This window comes from Babylonia areolata, chromosome 25 (assembly GCF_041734735.1).
Source record: "Babylonia areolata isolate BAREFJ2019XMU chromosome 25, ASM4173473v1, whole genome shotgun sequence".
NCBI classification, from domain to species: Eukaryota; Metazoa; Mollusca; class Gastropoda; order Neogastropoda; family Buccinidae; genus Babylonia; species Babylonia areolata.
Window position 1 is genome coordinate 21,167,443 of NC_134900.1, and position 21,794 is coordinate 21,189,236.

Consider the following 21,794-nt stretch of genomic DNA (forward strand, 5'->3'; position numbering starts at 1 on the left):
ATTTGTCAAGAAAATGACAAGCTAAAACACAATATAAGCAAATTCATCAGAGTTGAATTTTAACACAGAGAGAGAGAGAGCCTGTGTATGTCTGCGCGCACACATATATATGAGTTTTTAACAAGGGCGACAGTGATTACTGCAGCCATTTCAGTGTATTGCAGCATCATCGGCTGTTTTAAGTCCAGCTTAATGCTATTTGCTACAAAGCTTATGTTGACTTTGACTTCTGTGCAACAAAATGATTGTCACAAAAAGTGACCAGACAGGAATGGAGACTGTGTGGCATACAAGTCAGATCTGCAACATTTATCCAACACAATCGCTAAAGACAAGAAACACAACTCCAAACACTTGGTATCATCTACTCTGGAGTGATACCATAACTGCTGAGTCTGCGGCCTCGATGTTGGACTGAGAAACTAAAACTTTTCAGGAAAATCGTGTACGTCCTTGGCATGTACAGTACATGTGGAGTGATGGCCTAAAGGTAACGTGTCTACCTATGAAGCGAGAGAATTTGAGCACGTTGGTTTGAATCACGGCTCAGCTGCCGATATCTTCTCCCCCTCCACTAGACCTTGAGTGGTGGTCTGGACGCTAGTCATTCGGATGAGACGATAAACAGAGGTCCCAAGTGCAGCATGCACTTAGTGCACGTGAAAGAACCCACAGCAAAATTCTGTAGAAAAATCCACTTCGATAGGAAAAACAAATAAAACTGCACGCAGGAAAAAATACAAAATAATGGGTGGCGCTGCAGTGTAGCGACACGCTCTCCATGGGGAGAGCAGCCCGAATTTCACACAGAGAAATCTGTTGTGATAAAATGAAATACAAATACAAACACTCAAAACTGGGGGTCCTTTTCAGATTTCTCTGTGTAAATGATGTACTGTAGTGTGTTATGGGAAACACCGTTGTGTGAGAGAGATGTAATGACAGGTGTAATGTCTGATTGACAGTGCCTGTATGACAGAGATGTAATGACTGAAAGTACCTGTATGACAGAGAGATGTAATGTCTGAAAGCATTAGTATGATAGAGAGATGTAATGACTGACATACCTGTATGACAAAGAGTTGTACTGACTGACAGTACCTGTATGACAGAGAGATGTAATGACAGACAGTATCTGTATGACAGAGAGATGTACATGACGGACAGTACCTGTATGACAAAGAGCTGTACTGACTGACAGCACCTGTATGACAGAGAGATGTACATGACAGACAGTACCTGTATGACAGAGAGATGTAATGACAGACAGTACCTGTATGATAGAGTTGTACATGAGAGACAGTACCTGTATGACAGAGATGTAATGACTAACAGTACCCATGTGACAGAGAGATGTTATGACAGACAGTACTTGTATGACACAGAGAGATGTTATGACAGACAGTACCTGTATGACTGAGAGATGTAATGACTGACAGAACCTATATGACAGAGATATGTACATAACACAGTACTGGTATGACAGAGAGATGTAATGACTGACAGTACCCATGTGACAGAGAGATGTAATGACTGACAGAACCTAAATGACAGATATATGTACGTAACACAGTGCCTGTATGACAGAGAGATGTAATGACTGACAGTACCCATGTGACAGAGATGTAATGACTGACAGAACCTAAATGACAGAGAGATGTAATGATTGACAGAACCTAAATGACAGAGATATGTACATAACACAGTACCTGCATGACAGAGAGATGTAATGACTGACAGTACCCATGTGACAGAGAGATGTAATGACTGACAGAACCTATATGGCAGAGAAATGTAATGACTGACAGTACCTGAATGACAGAAAGAGATGTAATGACTTACGGTACCTGTATGGCAGAGTAGATGAGGGCAAAAGCAGATGTACACAGCAGCACTCGGCGGATACTGGTCCTACTGTCCAAGTGGCCTGAACACACACACCATGTTATAAACATCAGATTTTACTCTGCAAGTTAAAACACATGTATTTCATAGCATCCATATACATAAATACATATACATACACACATACATACATGTATACATACATATATACATACATTATATGTATACAGGCACACAAACAAATAATAAATCAATGAATAATCTGAATCATTTTTATAAAGTGCAAAATCTTACACAAACAACTCACTGTACTGTACTCATCTCCACAACACACTCATACACACCATCACCATACTGCATTTCTACCATCAACACTTGAATTAATCATATCTATACTATGCAACACACACACACACACACACACACAATCAATACTCTCAAAATAATAGTATTTTTACTATGCAACTCACACACACACACACACACACACAAACAAAACACACACATACACACACCTATCAACATTCTGAAAATAATTATATTTTAATTTTTACTGTGCAACTTATACACACACACACACACACACACACGCTTGATCATAACATGCTCCCATCAATTTGCTCACAACAAACACATACACAGAGAGAGACAGATACAACAGAGGACAGAGACTGGGAAAGAGAGGTAGAGAGACAGAGAGAGATAGCAGGTTAAACTGCACTTCCCCCTTTCACAAACTCACACACACTTAACCCCCCAGGAAGATTAAGGGAGCTGAATTTTGCCTAGCAGACAATGTTTCTGTTATGCAGAATGAAACAGAAAGAGTGTGGTGTCTGGATGTACAGAATATGTCAGTTTTGCACAGCACCCATGTGTTCTTCCAAAAACAAGTAAACAAAGTCAAACATATGATCTCATCAGCGAAGACAAACTTCTTTTTTTCTCAAGTTCTGGATGCCACATCCACCAAATCTCTCTACTCTATTATGTCAGATCTTCTCAATATGGCAAAAAAGACTCCTTTTCCTTCTGCTTTCACTTTATCTGTACTCCTCAATGTCTTCTCCTCTTTCTTTTTCAACAAAGTCCAAATTAATCGTACCAGCTTGGACCAAATACCTTTCCAACCTGCTTATCCTGATCCTCAATTCAATGGCACTCCTCTCCATTCCTTTAATCCATTGAATGAAACAGAAGTCCATGAAATCCTGAAAGAAATGACAATAAAATCCTGTGAGCTTGATCCTATACCTGCCTGTCCCAGTGTGTCTCACAGCTTTTCCCCACAATCACCAATATTGTCAACTCTTCCCTTCTCACTAGAATGTTTCCATCCACTTTCAAAACTGCAATTGTCCTGCCTCTTCTGAAGAAACCCAACCTTGACGCAAACATTTTGAAAAACTACTGACAAGTTTCTAACCCTCCATTCCTGTCCAAACTCCTTGAAAAAGCTGTCCTGAAGCAGCTCAACAACCACCTTTGTTTCAACAATCTCATCCACCCCTTTCAGTCTGCCTATTGAGCTGACCACAGCACCGAAACCACTCTCCTCCACATCCAGATTAATCTACTGTTAGCATCCAACTCAGGACAAATTTCCCTTCTTACTCTTCTCGACTTGTCAGCCACCTTTGGCACGACAGACCATTCAATCCTTTCCTGTCTTCATTTTACATTTGGTATCAACAGCACTGTTCTCAACTGGTTCAAATTTTATCTCACTGATCAATTCCAGTCTGTCATTGTTGATAATTTCCAGTCTGAAACCATTAAAATCAAACATGGAGTCCTATAGGGATCTGTTTTAGGCCCAGTGCTCTTCACACTGTACACTGCTTCGCTCGCTGAAATTATTAACCGCCATAATGTCAGTCATCATTCTTATGCTGATGACACTCAACTCCTGATGACACTCAATTCCAGAAGAGTGATACACCTGAAAAATTGTCCTTGCTCTTGCAAGAAACATCTGACTGCTTCTTGGACATTCAAAACTGAATGACTCTAAGTAAGTTACAACTGAATGCAGACAAAACTGAAGCAATGATCATAGGAACTAAACAAAAACTCTCTTCTGTCACAACTGACACAATCAAACTTGACAGTACATCCATCCCTCTTTCCAGTTCAGTCAAGAACCTTGGTGTTGTCCTTGACAACACACTGTCCATGCAAAATTTTATCAGTCAGACATGTCAATCCTGCTACTGTCGATTGCAACGCAACAGTTTCATTCGGAAATATTTGTCCATCGACGCAACATCTAGACTTGTCGTTTCTGTCATTCTCTCTCGCCTTGACTGCTGTAATCCTCTATTGTCTGGTTTGTCTGCTTCATCCACTCAGTCCCTTCAGCGCATACAAAACTCTGCTGCCCGACTCGTCCTCAGAAAGAAAAGATCTGAGCACATCACTCCTCTTTTGTAACATCTCCATTGACTCCCTGTCTCACACAGAATAAAGTACAAGATAAGCACTCTATGTTATAAATGTATTCACAAATCTGCCCATTCCTGTCTCTGTGGCTGTTTTCACATGTACACTCCATCTCGCTCTCTACGATTGGCTTCGGATCCACTCTGTTTACGCATACCCAGATTCAAACACTCCACTGTTGGCAGCTGTTCTTTCTCCATCTCTGGACCTTGCATTTGGAATGAACTTCCTCTTTCGTTTCATCAGGTCTCCGCACTCAGCTCTTTCAAGTCTGGCCTTAAAACCCTCCTCTTCCCAAGATAGCCTCCCTTCCCTTCCCCTTCCTTGTCTTCAGTTTCTCCAGTTCTAGAGTTATGCATGCGTGTGAATGACTGGTGCGAAAACGCTTTGATTTGTTTCTGCATAAGATTCAGCGCTATATAAATATTATTATTATTATCATTCTATGATGTATGCTGCATGTCAACAGCTCAGTCAGGGTCTTTTTTTCTTTTTCTTTTTTTTCTGTCATTTGCACAGAAGGCTATATTTCACAATACAGATATATTATATACAGATATATATATATATATATATATATATACATATATACACACATCACAAAGGAAAAAGAACCAAAAAATCAAACCAACCAAAAACAACAGCCATAGAAAACGACAAAATACCCATTTCACCAGTTTACATTATACTGTTCTACATTGTGCCTCACCCACCCTATCCCTCCATACACTACACACTTACAGCCACACACATCAGGAGAGAAAAAGAAAAAGAGCTCAAAGGGGAAGAGGGGGTGAAAGAGAGAGAGACAGAGAAAGGGATCTTGTCAAAGGCAAGGAAGGAAAGAGAGAGAAGAGAGAGATATATACAGAGAGTGTTCAGCAAACTCATCCAAAATTACTGACTTGAATGCTCATGAAATACCTTTATAATGTCCAGTGCAGTGCACAGTTCTACACAAACCCGAGATACTAATACACATTTTTCATGCATGCATATGTGCAGTTCTACAATACTAGAAACACTTGGCTGAGTCAAGGGTGCTTCACTCTTTAACAATGATGCAAAATAAACATAAGAATGTGCATACAAATTTGTACATACAAAATAAACATACATACATGCATGCATGCATGCATCCATACATACATTTGACGCACACACAATACAGCGTTACAAATATACCTACACAATCGAATAACTACTTTCAAGTATGAGAGAGGGTCTAGAGGAAATGCTGCTGGAAGATGAAAATCTTGAATTTAGATTTAAAGGAAGGCAGTGAGGGGCTGTGACGGACATGGTGAGGCAAAGAGTTCCATATTTGAACAGCAGATGATGAAAAGGCTCGACCAACGTGCTATTCTCTTTCAAATTTTGAGACTTGGAAGGTTCTATGATCGACAGCAGAGCAAAGAGAGTGGGAGGAACTGGCTTATGGAACTTCCAACTAGCCTTTCTGTGCATCTTTTTCGTGCCCTGTTCCGTTGTCTGCACTGCATCCCATGCCTGCGCCACAATAACGCATGGGTTGATTCATGCACTGAGCTAAATCATTGCAAATTATTCCATCTTTGCGTTTTTATGTAAATCTGATAAAGTTTTGGACCAGCGACACTTCTATCTCAGAATTATTCTCTGATGCAGAATATCACTTCCATGCATAACGCACATAAAAACATGAATGCCACAGCAATTTTATCCCCATTTCACAGATTTGAGCACACGCACAAAGGTACATACCATCGGTGGTTAGTCACACACACCAGACAGCAGGCTGGATGCATAAATGTAAACACTTTGGCATTTCAATAGTTGTGTCCTCCCCATGCTACCATCACGCAATGAATCCTGCGTCATCAGACACCCTCACGACTGGTGTTATTGTCAATATTTCCAGTGCCTATTCACCCTTATAACTGTTTCATCAACTTTTTTTACAAAATCAAATTCAAATCAAACTATGGTGATTAGAGCCTCGCCAACAACTAAGACCATCTCAAGGCTATCATCATGTTAGCACCTACTTCAAGTCAAGGGTAAAAAAAGGTACAATAAAAACTAGTCACTGTTTCAAGCTTTTCACCCGAAGTTTAAAAACCTTCTGAAGTTTAAAACATTCAAATCTGATTAAAAATGTTAACTTCTTTCAAGAAGTCCACTAGCGTCTACGGAGGGACATCATGAAACAAAGTCTTCTGAGAATTTGCTGTGTAATGTCTGTGTCTAACATCATGCAGATCCAAGCAGTCAAGGAGCATATGTTTCACAGTGGAAGCTCATTACAGGGAATACATTGACGGGGCTCCTCCCCCTTCAACAAGTAAGAATGAGTAAAAAAGTGTGCCCCTTGCGCAGTCTGCACAGCACAGACTCCCTTTGATTCTTCACCACCGATGGGAGGGTCTCTGAGTCTGGATGAATTTGGAACAGCTTGCTGTCCATCTGGGTGTTCCACTCCTCTTGTCAAAGATCCTTAACGTAAATGTTCACCTTCTGCTTCATGTCTGTGTATGGTATGTAGGACCTCAATAATTTTTCCTTTACAGCATTCTTGGCCAGTTGGTCTGCCATTTCATTACCACTATTGCCAACATGGCCAGGAACCCAGGCCACAACATCATCATGCCCTTTCCTGGTTTCAAGTGTAAGCATTTCATAAAATTCCAGCAGTTTCAGATGTGTCAGATTCCTGCAGGCGGTTGCCTCAAGGACTGACAAGAAGTCTGAAAAGATCATAAAACTCTTGTTTTGCATGCAGAACCATTTTTAATGCCAGATCCAGTGCAGTCAGTTCTGCAGTGTAAACTGAGCTGTCAGGCAGAATGTGTTTTGTTGAGGGATGATCAAGAAAGGCAGGACAGAACATAGATGCAGTGACACCATCCTCTGACTTTGAACCATCAGTGAAAATTTTCTAAAAGGTGGGAAATTTGTCGCAGACTGCCGAAAAGTAAGTTCAGTAGGCCAGTGAACTGGTGGAGTCTTTATGGTATGAGGCTGAATCGAATCGTACTTCAGGTGTTTCAAAAACAATCAACGCTCTGTTCAAGTTTACCACAGACACACACAATTCACAATCACACAGACACAATTGTGACACAATTCACACAGACAAGTACAACAGAAACAGGGTAATTACACAGACTCACTCTGTTTACAAACATGAGGCAATAACAAAAATGGACAGGTGTTCAAATGCACATAAATGACATAATCTCATCTAACTTACCAAAGTAAACACCAAAAATAACCACTGAAGCTTCTGTGCCCAACAAGAAAAACCTCAAGATTAACCACAGCATCTGAAAAATAAAATAAAATAAAAATATTAACAAAATTGGTTCAGTGAGAGAGAGAGAGATGGAGAGTTAGAGAGAGAGAGAGAGAGAGAGAGAGAGCTGGAGTACATAGGGGAGAGACTGATACAAAGACCAGCAGAATCTTCAAGAATTATCAGTACCTCCCTTTGCAACAAGGAATTACACCCTTGTTGTAACTCTTCCATTTCTTTTGTTATGAGCAGCTCTTTTCTGTGCCTGAAGAGTCTGTAATGTTGTTCTAAAAGGTTAGGTTAATTAAACTTAAAGGTCCCATAGCCTTTACAGCCATTGGGGCTGTTAGCTTTTTTTGCAATCCCTTGCTTTCTCTCACTTTGAGAGAAATTGTTTTCACTTTACAAGACAGCATGGGATTGTGAGAGTGTTTTAGTTCCCCTTATTTTTATCAGAAATGTTTTCTTCATCTTCGGGGCTGGTTCCTTGTGTTTTCCCCAATACAAATCTTAGAAAAAATTGAGAGAGAAAAAGAAATGAGAAAGAGGGGGACTATGACAACAAAGATAATGTTAATGACAATGGCATTGGCGAGACATCGACAGTGATGACACTGAAACTGACATACATTCATTCTATATCACATGGGGCTGATCATTGCATTGCATCGACCGCAAATTCAATTTAGAATTAATAGCAAACAACAAAATTAAGGCAATGTGTATAACTCAAACAGAAATATATAACAAAACGTGACTCAAATTTTTCCCTCTGTGAGAGAGACAGAGAGACAGAGAGAGTGTGTGTGTTTATTCACATTTATTTGTTAATCTATTTATTCATTCATGTTATCATTACTGCTATTTATGTTATTATTCACATCATTATTTCGTTTTCCATATTGTATTTCATTTCATTTATCTATTTATTCAATCATTTTATTTTATTTTTCATTTCTGTTTTGACTTTTTTCAATTTATCAATTCATCATTTTAATTGCTTATCTATTTATTCATTTATGTATCTTATTTTTTTCATTTTTTATTTCATTTCCCCTAAAGGCCTAAGCGTGTTGGGTTACACTGCTGGTAAGGCATCTGCTTATCAGATGTGGTGTAGCATATAATTTATGGATCTGTCCAAGTGCATTGATGCCTTCTTTAGTAATTGAACTGACCTCTTGGGAATAACATTGAAATGATTTAACTTTCTTCATAAATGTGACTAAAAAAGGTGTTTTACAATGCTTTAGCCTTGCATATTATGGATCTCCATAAGGGAGATCCATAAAAGGGCGTCGGCTCAGGAGAGCCACCGACGGCCATCTAGCTCCACTGTGCTGTGTGCATGCCACACGCAGTTGGCCCCCGGGGTGTGTCTACCCATGTATGCGAAGTCTGGATCCGGCAGAATCTGCGGAAGAAACCTATCGGTTCAACGGAGAGGAAGGCGGTTACAGCAACGCACTGTGGAGTGCAGAGAGCAAGATGAGACACCGAAAGGATATCTTGGTCATCCACTGCATCCGTGCTCATCCTCCAGTCGTCTCGACTTAGTCTTGCCACTGGAAATTGGTGGACCCGGACGAGAGAGTGAGGTCGACGTTGCGCAACTCCTCTTCACTTTAAACAAACTCATCGCGCAAGTCATCAGTCATCCAAAACTCAGTGCGGTGGAGCGGTTCACATACCTTGGCAGCACACTGTCACGAAATGTGACAATCGACGATGAAGTGAACATCAGGATTGCAAGAGCAAGCGCAGCTTTTGGTAGACTCAATGCAAATGTCTGGAACAGAAGAGGCATTAGTCTTGAGACCAAGCTAAAGGTCTACAGAGCAGTAGTTCTCCCCACACTACCGTACGCCTGCGAAACTTGGACAGTGTACCAACGACATGCCAAGAAGCTGAACCACTTCCACACAACATGCCTCAGGAAGCTACTGAACATCAAGCGGCAAGACAAGACCCCTGACACAGAGGTGCTCGCAAAAGCCACCCTTCCCAGCATCTTCACCATCCTGATGCAGTCCCAGCTTCGCTGGGCTGGACACGTGGCGCGCATGCCAGACCATCGGCTGCCCAAAAGGCTCTTCTATGGCGAGCTGCAACAAGGGAAGAGATCACACGGAGGTCAGAAGAAGCGCTTCAGAGATACTCTGAAAGTCTCTCTGAAAGCGTTTGATATCAACCCTGACTCCTGGGAGGAATCTGCAGTGGACCGTGACAAATGGCACGCTGCTGTGCACAAAGGAGCCAGGTTGTGCGAGGCCAACAGGACTGCTGCAGCTGTTGAGAAGAGGCAGGCCAGAAAGTCACGGGCAAACAAGCTCCCTGACAATGATATGCCTGTCTTTGTCTGCCCCAACTGTCAGCAAACATTTCGTGCGCAGATTGGACTATTCAGCCATCTGCGCACTCACAGATAGATTCATGAGCATCCTTCCCCCCACCCCACCACCACCCTCCCCCCATCCCCCATCTGGATGACAACGATGGTCATCATCGATCTCGATGGACACACCACCACCACCGCCTTGCATAGGAAACCTGAAACCAGGACCAAATAAAGTTTTGATGTTTGTTGTGATGCAACCTTTTCTGTCACATTTATTTAGAATGTTCCTTCATGTCATGGTTGTTTGCATGTTCAACTGTTGTGTTTGCATCCTTTCAAATGCAACGTTGCACTAAAAACAGCTTATCAGTTTCTTCAAAAATGCTAAGAACATAAAAATATTTTTTCTTTAAAAGAGTTAAAGAAGGAAAACACATAAATCATCCTCCACTTTCTCTCTCTCATTTTTGTGTTGGGAAAAGACAAGAAACCAGCCCCAATGACAAAGGAAATATTTTGGATAAAAATAAGGGGGACTTCCCATGCTTTCTCACACAAGTGCCCCCTAGGCTTTCTAGCAACTGAGAGAAAACATAGGATGGGAATGACCACCCTTTCTTGCAACCCCCACACTTTCTCATTAAATGAGAGCAAGTGTGGGGGTGCCCTGCACACTTTCTCACGCAGTGAGAGAAATCATTGGATTGAGAAAAAGTGTGGACTGACAGGGGCTGTGAATCAATATTCACTTTATCTTGGGCTAATTATAAAAAGGCAGAGACCAATCCTCTCCTTCCCATTCTAGAAGGTGCCAGGTGTCTTTTAAAGGTCTATTTCATTTACAAATCAACTGTTTTTGTGAATCTGCAAGCAGCAATATGTATTAAGATGTAGGATGAATATGTTGGACAAGATATTTCATGGAATTTACAGTGCAGAAAAGCAGTAAACTCTCTTTATCAATTTTTAAAATCTAATTTTCATTTTCAGAGCTCTTCAGATATTCCATTGCAACTTAAAATACCTTTCAGCTGTATGAAAATTCATTTTAAGATTCTGCACAAGCATTGAACTTGAAGAATGGGTTGCTTGGGGGGGTTATGGATCCTTCAATATATTACAATTATTGTAAATAAGATAACAATGTTTGCCAATTCTGCTAAAAATGTTACGAATCAGTTAACACAGCATCAGATGGGATATCTTTGAAAAAACAAAAAACAATCCTGAATACATATTTATAGCACTTTCTTTTTGTGACAAGATACCTTAAGAAGTTAAAATGGTAAATATTTTTTATGGCAAAGAGCGTAATATACCAGTTTGGTTCTCTCTCTCTCAATGCAAAACCAAGATTGTTGTCTTTAGATCGGGTGGCTATCTATCAAGAAATGAAACATGGTGGTTAAATAATAATCCAATAGAGGTTGTAAACAAATACTGCTACCTAGGATTTAAGTTTACTTTTATGTTAAGTATTAAAGAAGGGAACTAATCATCTTGTTAGCAAAGCGAAGAAGGTTGAGTATCTTTTAAACAAAACTTTTGCTACCGTAAATGAAATGCCCCAAGAAACATCCTTCAGAATTTTTGACACCAAAATTCAGCCAATTCTTCTATATTCATCAGAAATTTGGGGTTTATCCAGACTTGACAGCATTGAAAGAATCCATCTTAGTGCTTGCAAACATTATTTGGGAGTAGCAACAGAGTCTCCAAATAAACTGATATACAGCAAATTAGGTAGGGACCCACTATTTATAAACTCTACATTAAGAAACATAAGCTATTGGTTTAGACTACTTAAAATGTCTCAAAGCAGACTACCTAGGCAAGCAATGTTAAACTTAGATAGAAATAGCAAAGAATGTTGGGCATCAGAAATCCAGAAAATCCTCTCTGTGAGCGGGTTCTTCTTCTTCTTCTTCTGTGTTCGTGGGCTGCAACTCCCACGTTCATGTGTATGTACACGAGTGGGCTTTAACCCTTTTGCTTCCAGGAAAATCTGATTTAAGTGAAATCTATTTGCCAGGGTTTTTTCCACAAAAATTGGGTATAAAATTTCAAAAAATTCTGTGCTCTTTGTTATTGGAGAAAGACCCATAAAAAGTATATATTTTCTGAAAGGTAAATGAATAAAGAATACGAAACACATGATGTTTTCCCATTTCATATATTTTTAGTGACATGCTGTTGTTTTGAAATCAGTGTTTTGTTTTTTGTCACATTTTCAACTTGTTCATTACAAACATTAGTCAGGTAATTTGCACTAAAATATAATTTTTTCTGGACAAATGGACATCTGCACACACAAAATCATACCAGAACAACCACAATGAAAAAAACAAACAAACAAAAAAAACCCACAAAAAACCTAGAGATAGATACACAATGCATTGACTTCTCCATGTGATAATGTGGATGTGAGGCCATGCCCCCTCAGTCTCCACACCCCTCCTCTTCACCCCTCTCACATGGTCACTTTGTCCAGTTCTCATCAGACCGCGTTGGCTGAGTGCCAAGAAAATCACTCACACTGTCCTGCTAATAATTCGGTCACTTTATGTCGTCTGCTAAACCTGTACAGCCGGTATCACTCACTGATAGTCGTATCTTGGCCACTCTCTTGATTGCTTCCTTATCAAATCATCCTGTAAATGTTATCACTGTCTTCCCCTTCAAATTTACGCTTCAATTCTGTCTGAGCATTGGCTAAAGAAAGCAATCTTGGTTGATTTAGTTCGCCACAATCGCATGTCTTGAGCACGGCGTCAGTCCGACATTTTGTTGAGTGAGCGAGGAGAGGAGCCAGGCAAACACTGGCCAGTAACCCAACCAAAACGTTCAAATAAAGGACTGCTTCATGACGCTGATGGTGTTTCTAGCTATGAATAGAATCTAGAAAGATCCCCAAGCTAAAACTAACAGCATTTTTGTCAACAAACTGAATTCAAAGCAGGGAAAAGTCAGAATATTTTGATGACGAGTTCACTCATCATTGTGGCAGCAAAGCGTGCATGCTTGCAATGACGAGTTATCTTGTCATACAGGCAGCCTAGGGGTTAACATGTATGACTGTTTTTACCCCGCCATGTAGGCAGCCATTCTTTGCTTTTGGGGGTTGTGAGTGGGTTCTATTTTGAATGGTTACAACAGGGAGTCGAGGAAGTTCCCACTTTCATATGCATATCTAGAGAAAGGCTGCTTGACATGTACAGACAGGAACGGGCTGATGCACAGAATTATATTTAAGTACAATTGAATCCATTGCTTTAGAGTTGCCTTGACATAACTTAGAACAGGCATCCTCCCAATAAACAACAACCTGCACAGATTTAGCGCTAATCCTGAAAACAGACACTGGTTATTTTGCAAAAATGTCACAGAGGACGAGCAGAACTTCTTTTTTATATGTCCCACATTCTATTGATCTAAGAACACGATTTTTGCCAGTTATGCGTACACCATCTGTCTCCACTTTATTGTCCTGAAAAAATAGTCAAAAGTGTCATTCTGTCTCCATGTTAGTTTTTCATGCAATCAAGAGAAGAAAACTATATTATGAAGACTGACATGCATCACTTTGTAAGAGCACCACTTCTTGGTTTAATGTTTGCTATGTGTTATCGATGTGTGGGTTTGATATATAGACAGCACACTACTGTACTGCGTGGCTCATGATACATTCGAACATGTAATCAAATGAAGAAACAAATGTTCGCATGTGTACATCAATAGCATTGATTATCCTTGTACCATTGTCATGTGCACATTTGATATATTTATTATGCATCTGAGTTCATCTGGATCCGTTGTCCTTACCCCCTCCCCGCCATTATTTAATTTTATTTATTTATTGGCTGTATTTAGACATGTGGCCCAAATATGGTTTAACTATCTGAATCTGAATCTCTCTCTGGCCCACTGGACCCCCTCCTACTCTTACTCACCTTATCAGCAATATCTCCAGCCTCCAGGGAGGCATTGACCGTCATGGACACAATGCACCGCAACACACTGATGATGGACACCAAACACACCTGTACACATCAACACACTGATAATGGGCACCACACACACCTGTACACATCAACACACTGATAATCGACACCACACATACCTGTACACATCAACACACTGGTGATGGACACCACACATACCTGTACAAACCAACACACTGGTGATGGACACCACACAAACCTGTACACATAACACACTGATGATGGACACCACACACACCTGTACACATCAACACACTGATGATGGACACCACACACACCTGTACACATCAACACACTGGTGATGGACACAACACACACCTGTACACAACACACTGGACACAACACACCCACCTGTAAACATCAACACAGTTCTTTGCTCATAGCATGCACACTGTTTTCCCTTTCTGCCAGCCAGCCATCTTTCAATTCCATCTACATCAGATTGTCTCATCAGGTGGTGCATGATGACCCAAAGCATCTTCAACTTGTAATTTTTTTTTTTCAGGAACAAAACATGCAATTGATTCTGCCACCATTGTATAGGGAAATGGTTGAAAAAATTAAATATGATGACAAAATAGAACTATGTTTAATAAAAAGATATAAAAAAAAGTCAAAAGAAAAGCTGTGTTGTGACATTTTCCTTGTTAAAAAATGGAACACTGGGATGGCTGTTTGGACCTCCAATAGCAGCATTGTCATTATCATCATCATCCTTCATCATCAATATTAAAAAAAGCGCCCATTATGTAGTTTGGGGCATAATCCAGTAAGTGATAAGGCGTTCTCAAATCTTTCTCTGAATAAATATTTAACGGTCTCTTTCTCCAACTTTCCATCACATGTTATCGTGTATTGTTGACTGAATATAGGATTGAGTGGGCAGGTCAACCAACTTGAAACAAAATACCAGCCGCCGTGGCGAAGTGGTTAGTGTCGCGGACTGACGACTCGGAGGACGCAGGTTCGAATCCCAGCGGAGGTGTGTTTTTTCAGCCCGTGGCCGGCTCCTACCCAGAGTTGAGTGTGCTGTGGGCTTAAATGGGGAGACTGGGACCACACAGTCAAGTGTCATCCACTTCAAGGATGTGTCTTTGGGTGTGTTGCTCTAATTACCTGACCAACACTGCAAGTGTCTGTATCTCTCGGGCCTGGTTAATGCCAGGATATCATTATGACAGGAAGCGTAGAGTACAGCCTTGTCACGCAGTCCCAAACCAAAATGGACCTCCATAGTAACATCGTCATCGTCATCCTCCTCCTCCTTCATCATCAACATAAACAAATCAGCCTCAAAGTCTGTGGCCTTTCATGCCCTGCCCTCATGGTGACCTCAGTTTCGATACCCCTCCACTTCCATGCTTGGGGTGAGTCCTGTCAATGTCTTCAGCGTTGGCAGATTCATGGGTAGTGGTAGTGGTCTCCACTCTGGGAGGGACGCTCACTCAGTCTGGCTCCGCGACTAAGCCATTATTGTCGTTAGTAGGGGTCTTAGTAGGTGGTGTCCTAAGTACGTTAAATCAGAACAGGCACCACTGAACACCACCGAAATGACTCAGCAGCAGTGCAGGGTCTCATCTGGTGTGTGGCCTTCTGGTGACCTAACATCAATGGCTCTCTGTGGACTGCCAACGCTGGAACTGCGACGGACGAACCCGGGTGTGGCAGTGTATGGGGGAATCTAAATGAGCGGTGTCGGAGTAATGCTACTGAAATGGTGCAGATGATGGGGCAGCAACCCCCCCCTACCCCCAAAACAAAAAAACCGAAACAAACAACAACCTTGAAACAAAATGGCGTCCTTCGCGTTCGTGAGGAATGTGAGCATGCGCTTTGAATATGTATAAATATGTGTACGCAATTGATTTTTGCCCATGACCTTCAGGGCTCAGCCAATAGATCTATAAAGTCCACTTGTAGTACTGATTTTAGTATTTTCCGAAAAAGACCACTTGGGCAAATGAACATAGTGAAAGCCCTGTACACTGAGAGTAAAACACACAAGCTTTTTATGTATTGAGTATAATTTCAAAATGTAATGTTTAAGATAGGAAAGATCAGTTTAAAGGAAATTAACCCCCTAGCATTAATTACAGATTAATTTTCCTTTTTTACTATCTGCACCAAAGACATGCACCAGAAATATAACTTCCATGCTTAGCAAAAGAAGTTCCTGTTTGAACAAAAAATGATAAAAATGACTGCTCTTGATGCTGTGTCAGAATATCAGATCAAAGTGCCAAGTTTAGAGAATAAAAAAAAAATAAATATAAATAAATAATATGTTTGCATATAATTTGGCTTCTTCTTATTATTTTTGTGTGCCCAAACAAGATGACTGGAAAGAACTGAATTTTCCCTATTTTAATGCCAAATTTGGTGTCAACTGAGAAAGTATTTGCAGAGAAAATGGCATTGCTAAAGTTTACCACAGACACACAGACACACACAGACAACTGAACACCGGGTTAAAACATAGACTCACTTTGTTTACACAAGTGAGTCAAAAAACAAAATATCATTGTTCTCTCAATCGTTCAGTCAATTTTAAACCATGAAAATAGGCAATAATAGGAAACACTTAAGTCCCACCAGTTTGTTCCCTTAAATTTTGTACTTGAAAGCACGATGGAAAATTCCGAAGTATATTTTATACAAAATAAACTATTTTCTTGTCATGTATATTCAGAACCATTTTTCAGTATCACAAAATTCTGTCAACACTAAAATTAGCACACAAAAAAAGTAGAAATTGTGTAAGATTTATTTATCGGTAAAACACGGAACTGCTAGACGTGGCACTTCCGCCATCTTGGATTTCTTCATCGAAGAATGCAAAATCACTTACTGTCCATTAACACACAGAATGATGACAGTATAATCACTTACTCTCCATTAACATACAGAAAGAAGGTTGTATAATCACTAACTCTCCATTAACACACAGAATGAAGATGGTATACTTAATTACTGTACATTAACACACAAAATGAAGACTGTATAATCACTTATTGTCCATTAATACACAGAATGAACACGATATAATCACTTACTGTCCACGAACACATAAAATGAGGACTTACTGTCCATTAACACAAATAATGTAGACTGTATAATCACAGTTCGCAGATGCCTTTGAGAGAGAATTCGATGCATTGCAGGCCTGAGACTCTGCCACAGAATGACGGGAAACGCTATGAGACACCATGCACTGCATTGCTATGGCCATCTTTGGGAAGAAAACCGCAAAGTCCCACGACTGGTTTGAGGCCAAATCATCAGAGAGGGCTCCCAGTATTGAGGCCAAGCGTGCTGCACTCACTGAGTACAAACGGTTACCCAGTGAGAAGAACCTGCAAATCCTCAGGGCCGCCAGGAGTATGGTTCAGTTTAATGCCAAGTGATGTGCAAATAAGTACTAGAGATACAGTGAAGAGATACAGAATGCTGCTGAAAGAGGAAACATCCGAGGGATGTATAATGGTATTAAGAAGGCACTGGGACCAACACAGAACAAGACTGCCCCCCTCAAATCTTCCACTGGGGAAGTAATCAACGCTCCTAGCCAGCAGATGGAGAGATGGGCAGAACACTACTCCGACCTCTACAGCACAGAAAACATGGTGTCCAACTCAGCCCTTGATGCCATCGAGTGCATGCCGGTCATGGAAGAACTTGATGCAGAGCCAACTGAGGATGAACTCAGCAAGGCCATTAACAGCCTGACATTAGGCAAGGCACCTGGCAGTGACGGAATTCCCCCAGACCTCATTAAACACTGCAAGACTACTCTTCTGCATCCTCTGCACACAGTCCTCTGTCAGTGCTGGAATGAGGGAGCTGTACTGCAGGACATGAGGGACACCAAGATTATCACCCTCTACAAAACATGGGTGAAAGGAGTGACTGCAACAACTACAGAGGCATCTCACTTCTCAGCATTGTAGGCAAAGTCTACGCTCGGGTCCTCCTAATTCACCTGCATAAACTGGCTGAACGCGTTTACCCGGAATCACAGTGCGGATTCCGAGCACAGAGATCCACGGTAGACATGATCTTCTCCCTTCACCAAATCCAGGAGAAGTGCAGAGAGCAGAGGATGCCCCTGTATGTCGCATTCATTGACCTCACCAAGGCCTTTGACCTAGTCAGCAGAGACAGCCTTTTCAGGGCTCTTCGAAAGATCGGCTGCCCCCCTCAAACTGCACAGCTTGATTGAGTCCTTCCACATTAACACGAAAGGGATGGTGCAGTTTAATGGTAACCTCTCCAAGCCCTTCGACGTACGCAGCGGTGTCAAACAAGGCTGTGTCCTCGCCCCCACCCTATTTGGAATCTTCTTTGCTCTTCTCCTGAGACATGCGTTCAGCACAGTGCAAGAAGAGATCTACCTGCGGACCAGATCAGATGCCAGGCTCTTCAATCTCGCCTGCCTCAGAGCAAGGACAAAAGTCCGCAAAGCCCTCATCAGAGACATGCTCTTTGCTGACGATGCCGCAGTTGTGACCCACACCCAGCGGGACTTGCAGTCACAGATGGACCGCTTCTCCCAGGCCTGCAAAGATTTCGGTCTGACCATCAGTCTCAAGAAGACAAATGTCCTAGGCCAAGACACGCCATCTCCACCAGCCATCACCATTGAGGACTACGAGCTTGAAGCCATCTATCAATTCACTTACCTTGGGTCCACCATCACCGACAACCTCTCCCTTGACACTGACATTGACAAGAGGATCTGGAAGGCAGCCACAACACTAGCCCGCCTCACACAAAGAGTGTGGACAAATCCCAAGCTGACCACGAAGACGAGCATGGCTGTATACAACGCCTGTGTCCTCAGCACCTTGCTGTATGGCAGTGAGGCGCGGACCACACATGCTTGTCAGGAGAAAAGGCTCAATACCTTCCACCTGAGAAGCCTACGGCGCATACTTCCAATCTCCTGGCAAGACAAGGTGACAAACACCGAAGTCCTGACTCGTGCTGGCCTCCCGACCATGTATACCATGCTGAGACAGCGTCGGCTGTGCTGGCTGGGCCACGTTCGCCGCATGGAAGATGGTCGCATCCCAAAAGTTTCAAGTTTCAAGTTTTAATTATCCTTTCACTCCTATTGGAGTATGGAGGATTACTGCAAAATAATATTTTCGTGCCCAGAACAAACATTTCCAAACACACAACAATGTCACATAAAAGTTGAGAAACCACAAATGTCTTTTAACTCCAAAAGTACAGCAAGCACCATTTGCAAATCTAATCATCTTACTTACAGCTAAAATGACTTTTTTGCCTCCTTTGAGCATATTACAAAAATTTAAAACCGATTTTGGAGACAAATATTTTTTAGGAACATATCTATTTCGTAGCTGATCATAATTGGGACTCTCTCTCTCTCTCTCTCAGGCCCATAACTACAAAGTAGTCGTTGGGGGAAGCCTGAGGACCGCAGACGCAACCTCCCTTCTCCATCTGTCTCTGTCGGCAGCCGCTGGCAGCAGCTCACATGTGTGGAGTCCGGTCCATCATTTGATGTTCTCATGCCAGTTCTTCCACTGTCTTCCTCTTCTTCGCCCGCCCTCGATGGTGCCTTGCATGATTGTTTTGGACAAGCTGGTGTGTCGAGTGTTGTGTCCAAACCATATCAGCTTGCGTCTCTTCACAGTTGGGACATTCCATTATAAAATGAAACTCATCACCAATCATAGACATGTTACAAAACTTACAAAGCTGTAACTCTCCTGGTATGCCTTTGTGTTTCCCTGTTTCTATTTCCAGCTTATGATTACTACTTCGATATCTGAAGAAGCTGATATAGTGATAACGTAATTATCAGGCATTTGACATATATTTTTCTCTACCAAATCCACTTTTAAAATTTTGATAAAACAAACACTTACTACTCGCCTCTAGAGCATGTCTCCATTGATTTTGAAAACTATCTCTCAAAGCAATGTTGACATTCTTGCAGAAAGATTCCCTCTCCAAGAATAATTGAGCATCCCAAACACAGTCTGCTTCTATTAAAATTCGTCTGATACAACTCATCCATTTTGAAGTATAAATACCATTTCGAAATAAGTCAAGTAATATCAAATATATTTTCCCAGAATATTTTTCTGTGTTTGATATCACTAAGCTGGTCCAAAATCAAACTAATCTCATTTTCACTAACACACTAATTGGATAAATACCAGTTTCTTCATAAACAATTTGGGTCATTGTATTTCTGTTCAGTTTGAACAAGTGTTTCAAAAATTTCAATTCTAATTTTTCAAGTATATCTACATTTTCATAACCCCATTATTTCTGCACCATACAACAAAATAGGAACAAGCAGACAGCCCAATTAGACAGACATTAGGTCGGATATACTCTATCCATGGTCAGCCACGACCGAAGGAGGCCTACTACTATAATCACTTACTGTCCATTAACAAACAGAACAAAGATGTATAATCACTTACTCTCCATTAACACAGAATGAAGACATCCTTTATGGAGAGCTCGCCATGGGGCAGAGAAGCATCAGCTGCCCACAGCTGAGATACAAAGACGTTTGCAAACGTGACATGAAGGCACTTGAGATCAACACTGAGTCCTGGGAGGACCTTGCAGATGACCGCAACAGATGGAGAAGCACTCTCAAGAATCAGCTACGGATTGGTGAGGATAAACTGTCAGCTGCTGCAGCAGAAAAGTGAGCTCGCAGAAAAGGGACAGCAACCGACAGACCAGCATCAGCTTATACATGTGATCGCTGCAACAGAGACTCTCTCTCGCATCGGTCTCTACGGTCACAGGCAACACTGCTTGGTCCAAGCAGACAGCCCAATTAGACATTAGGTCAGATATACTCTATCCATGGTCAGCCATGACTGAAGGAGGCCTACTACTATAATCACTTACTGTCCATTAACAAACAGAACAAAGATGTATAATCACTTACTCTCCATTAACACACAGAATGAAGACTACAATCATTTACTGTCCATTAACACACAAAACAAAGACTGTATAATCACTTACTGTCCATTAACACACAGAATGAAGACTGTACAATCACTTACTGTCCATTAACACACACAATGTAGACTGAAAAAACACTTACTGTCCATTAACATACACAATGTAGACTGTATAATCACTGTCCATTAACAGACAGAGAGAAGACTGTCTATACCGGTAATCACTTACTGTCCATTAACACACAGAATGAACACTGTATAATAACTTCCTGTCCATCAACACACAAAATGAAAAGTGCATGATAACTTACTGTCCATGAACATACAGAATGAAAACTGTATTCTATAAATGTATAATCACTTACTATCCATTAACTCCCACCAGTTCGCTCCCTTAAATTTTAAACTTGAATTGAAAGTATGATGGAAAATTCTGAAGTATATTTCAGACAAAATTATGAACTATTTTCTTGTCTGATGTATTTTGAACTATTTTTCAGTATCACTGGAGTTCTGTCAAGACTAAAATAAACCAAAAAGTAGAATCTGTGTTAGATTTATTTATCGGAAAAACATGGTACAACTTGATGTGGCACTTCCTCCATCTTGGATTTCTTCGTTTTCAAGACTGCGCTGTGCTCCCTTTTGCTTAATTTCTCTTCAACCATGAGTTCGTCTGACTCTGATAGCGACCAGATAATGTCAGATAGTGCATTTTCTGACAACTGGAACCCTGATGACGATGCTGTAGAGGGGACTGGAAGCATGGAGCAGCAAAATCTGACCGGACCCCTTTTTTGACCCAGAAAGTTATGTGTGAGAAAGAAGGTCCGGCAAACAAAATCAATGTAAATGCTGCTCCTCTGTTCAAAGTCATGCTTCTGGATCTCAGATCTTTGTTCTTGCATACCAACAATATATTTTCTACA

The 21,794-nt window shown here is 41.1% G+C and overlaps 1 protein-coding gene across 1 annotated transcript in view; it reads right to left on the reverse strand.

The window, feature by feature from the left end:
• The window catches only part of LOC143299898 (transmembrane protein adipocyte-associated 1 homolog), a 119,270-nt gene that overhangs the window by 80,955 nt on the left and 16,521 nt on the right, over nt 1-21,794 (reverse strand). The window contains exons 4-6 of the mRNA XM_076613401.1: nt 13,850-13,939; nt 7,520-7,592; nt 1,848-1,927 (exon numbers count right to left, since the gene is read on the reverse strand). Of these exons, the coding sequence (XP_076469516.1) occupies nt 1,848-1,927; nt 7,520-7,592; nt 13,850-13,939 (243 nt within the window). The remainder of the gene's footprint in view (nt 1-1,847; nt 1,928-7,519; nt 7,593-13,849; nt 13,940-21,794) is intronic.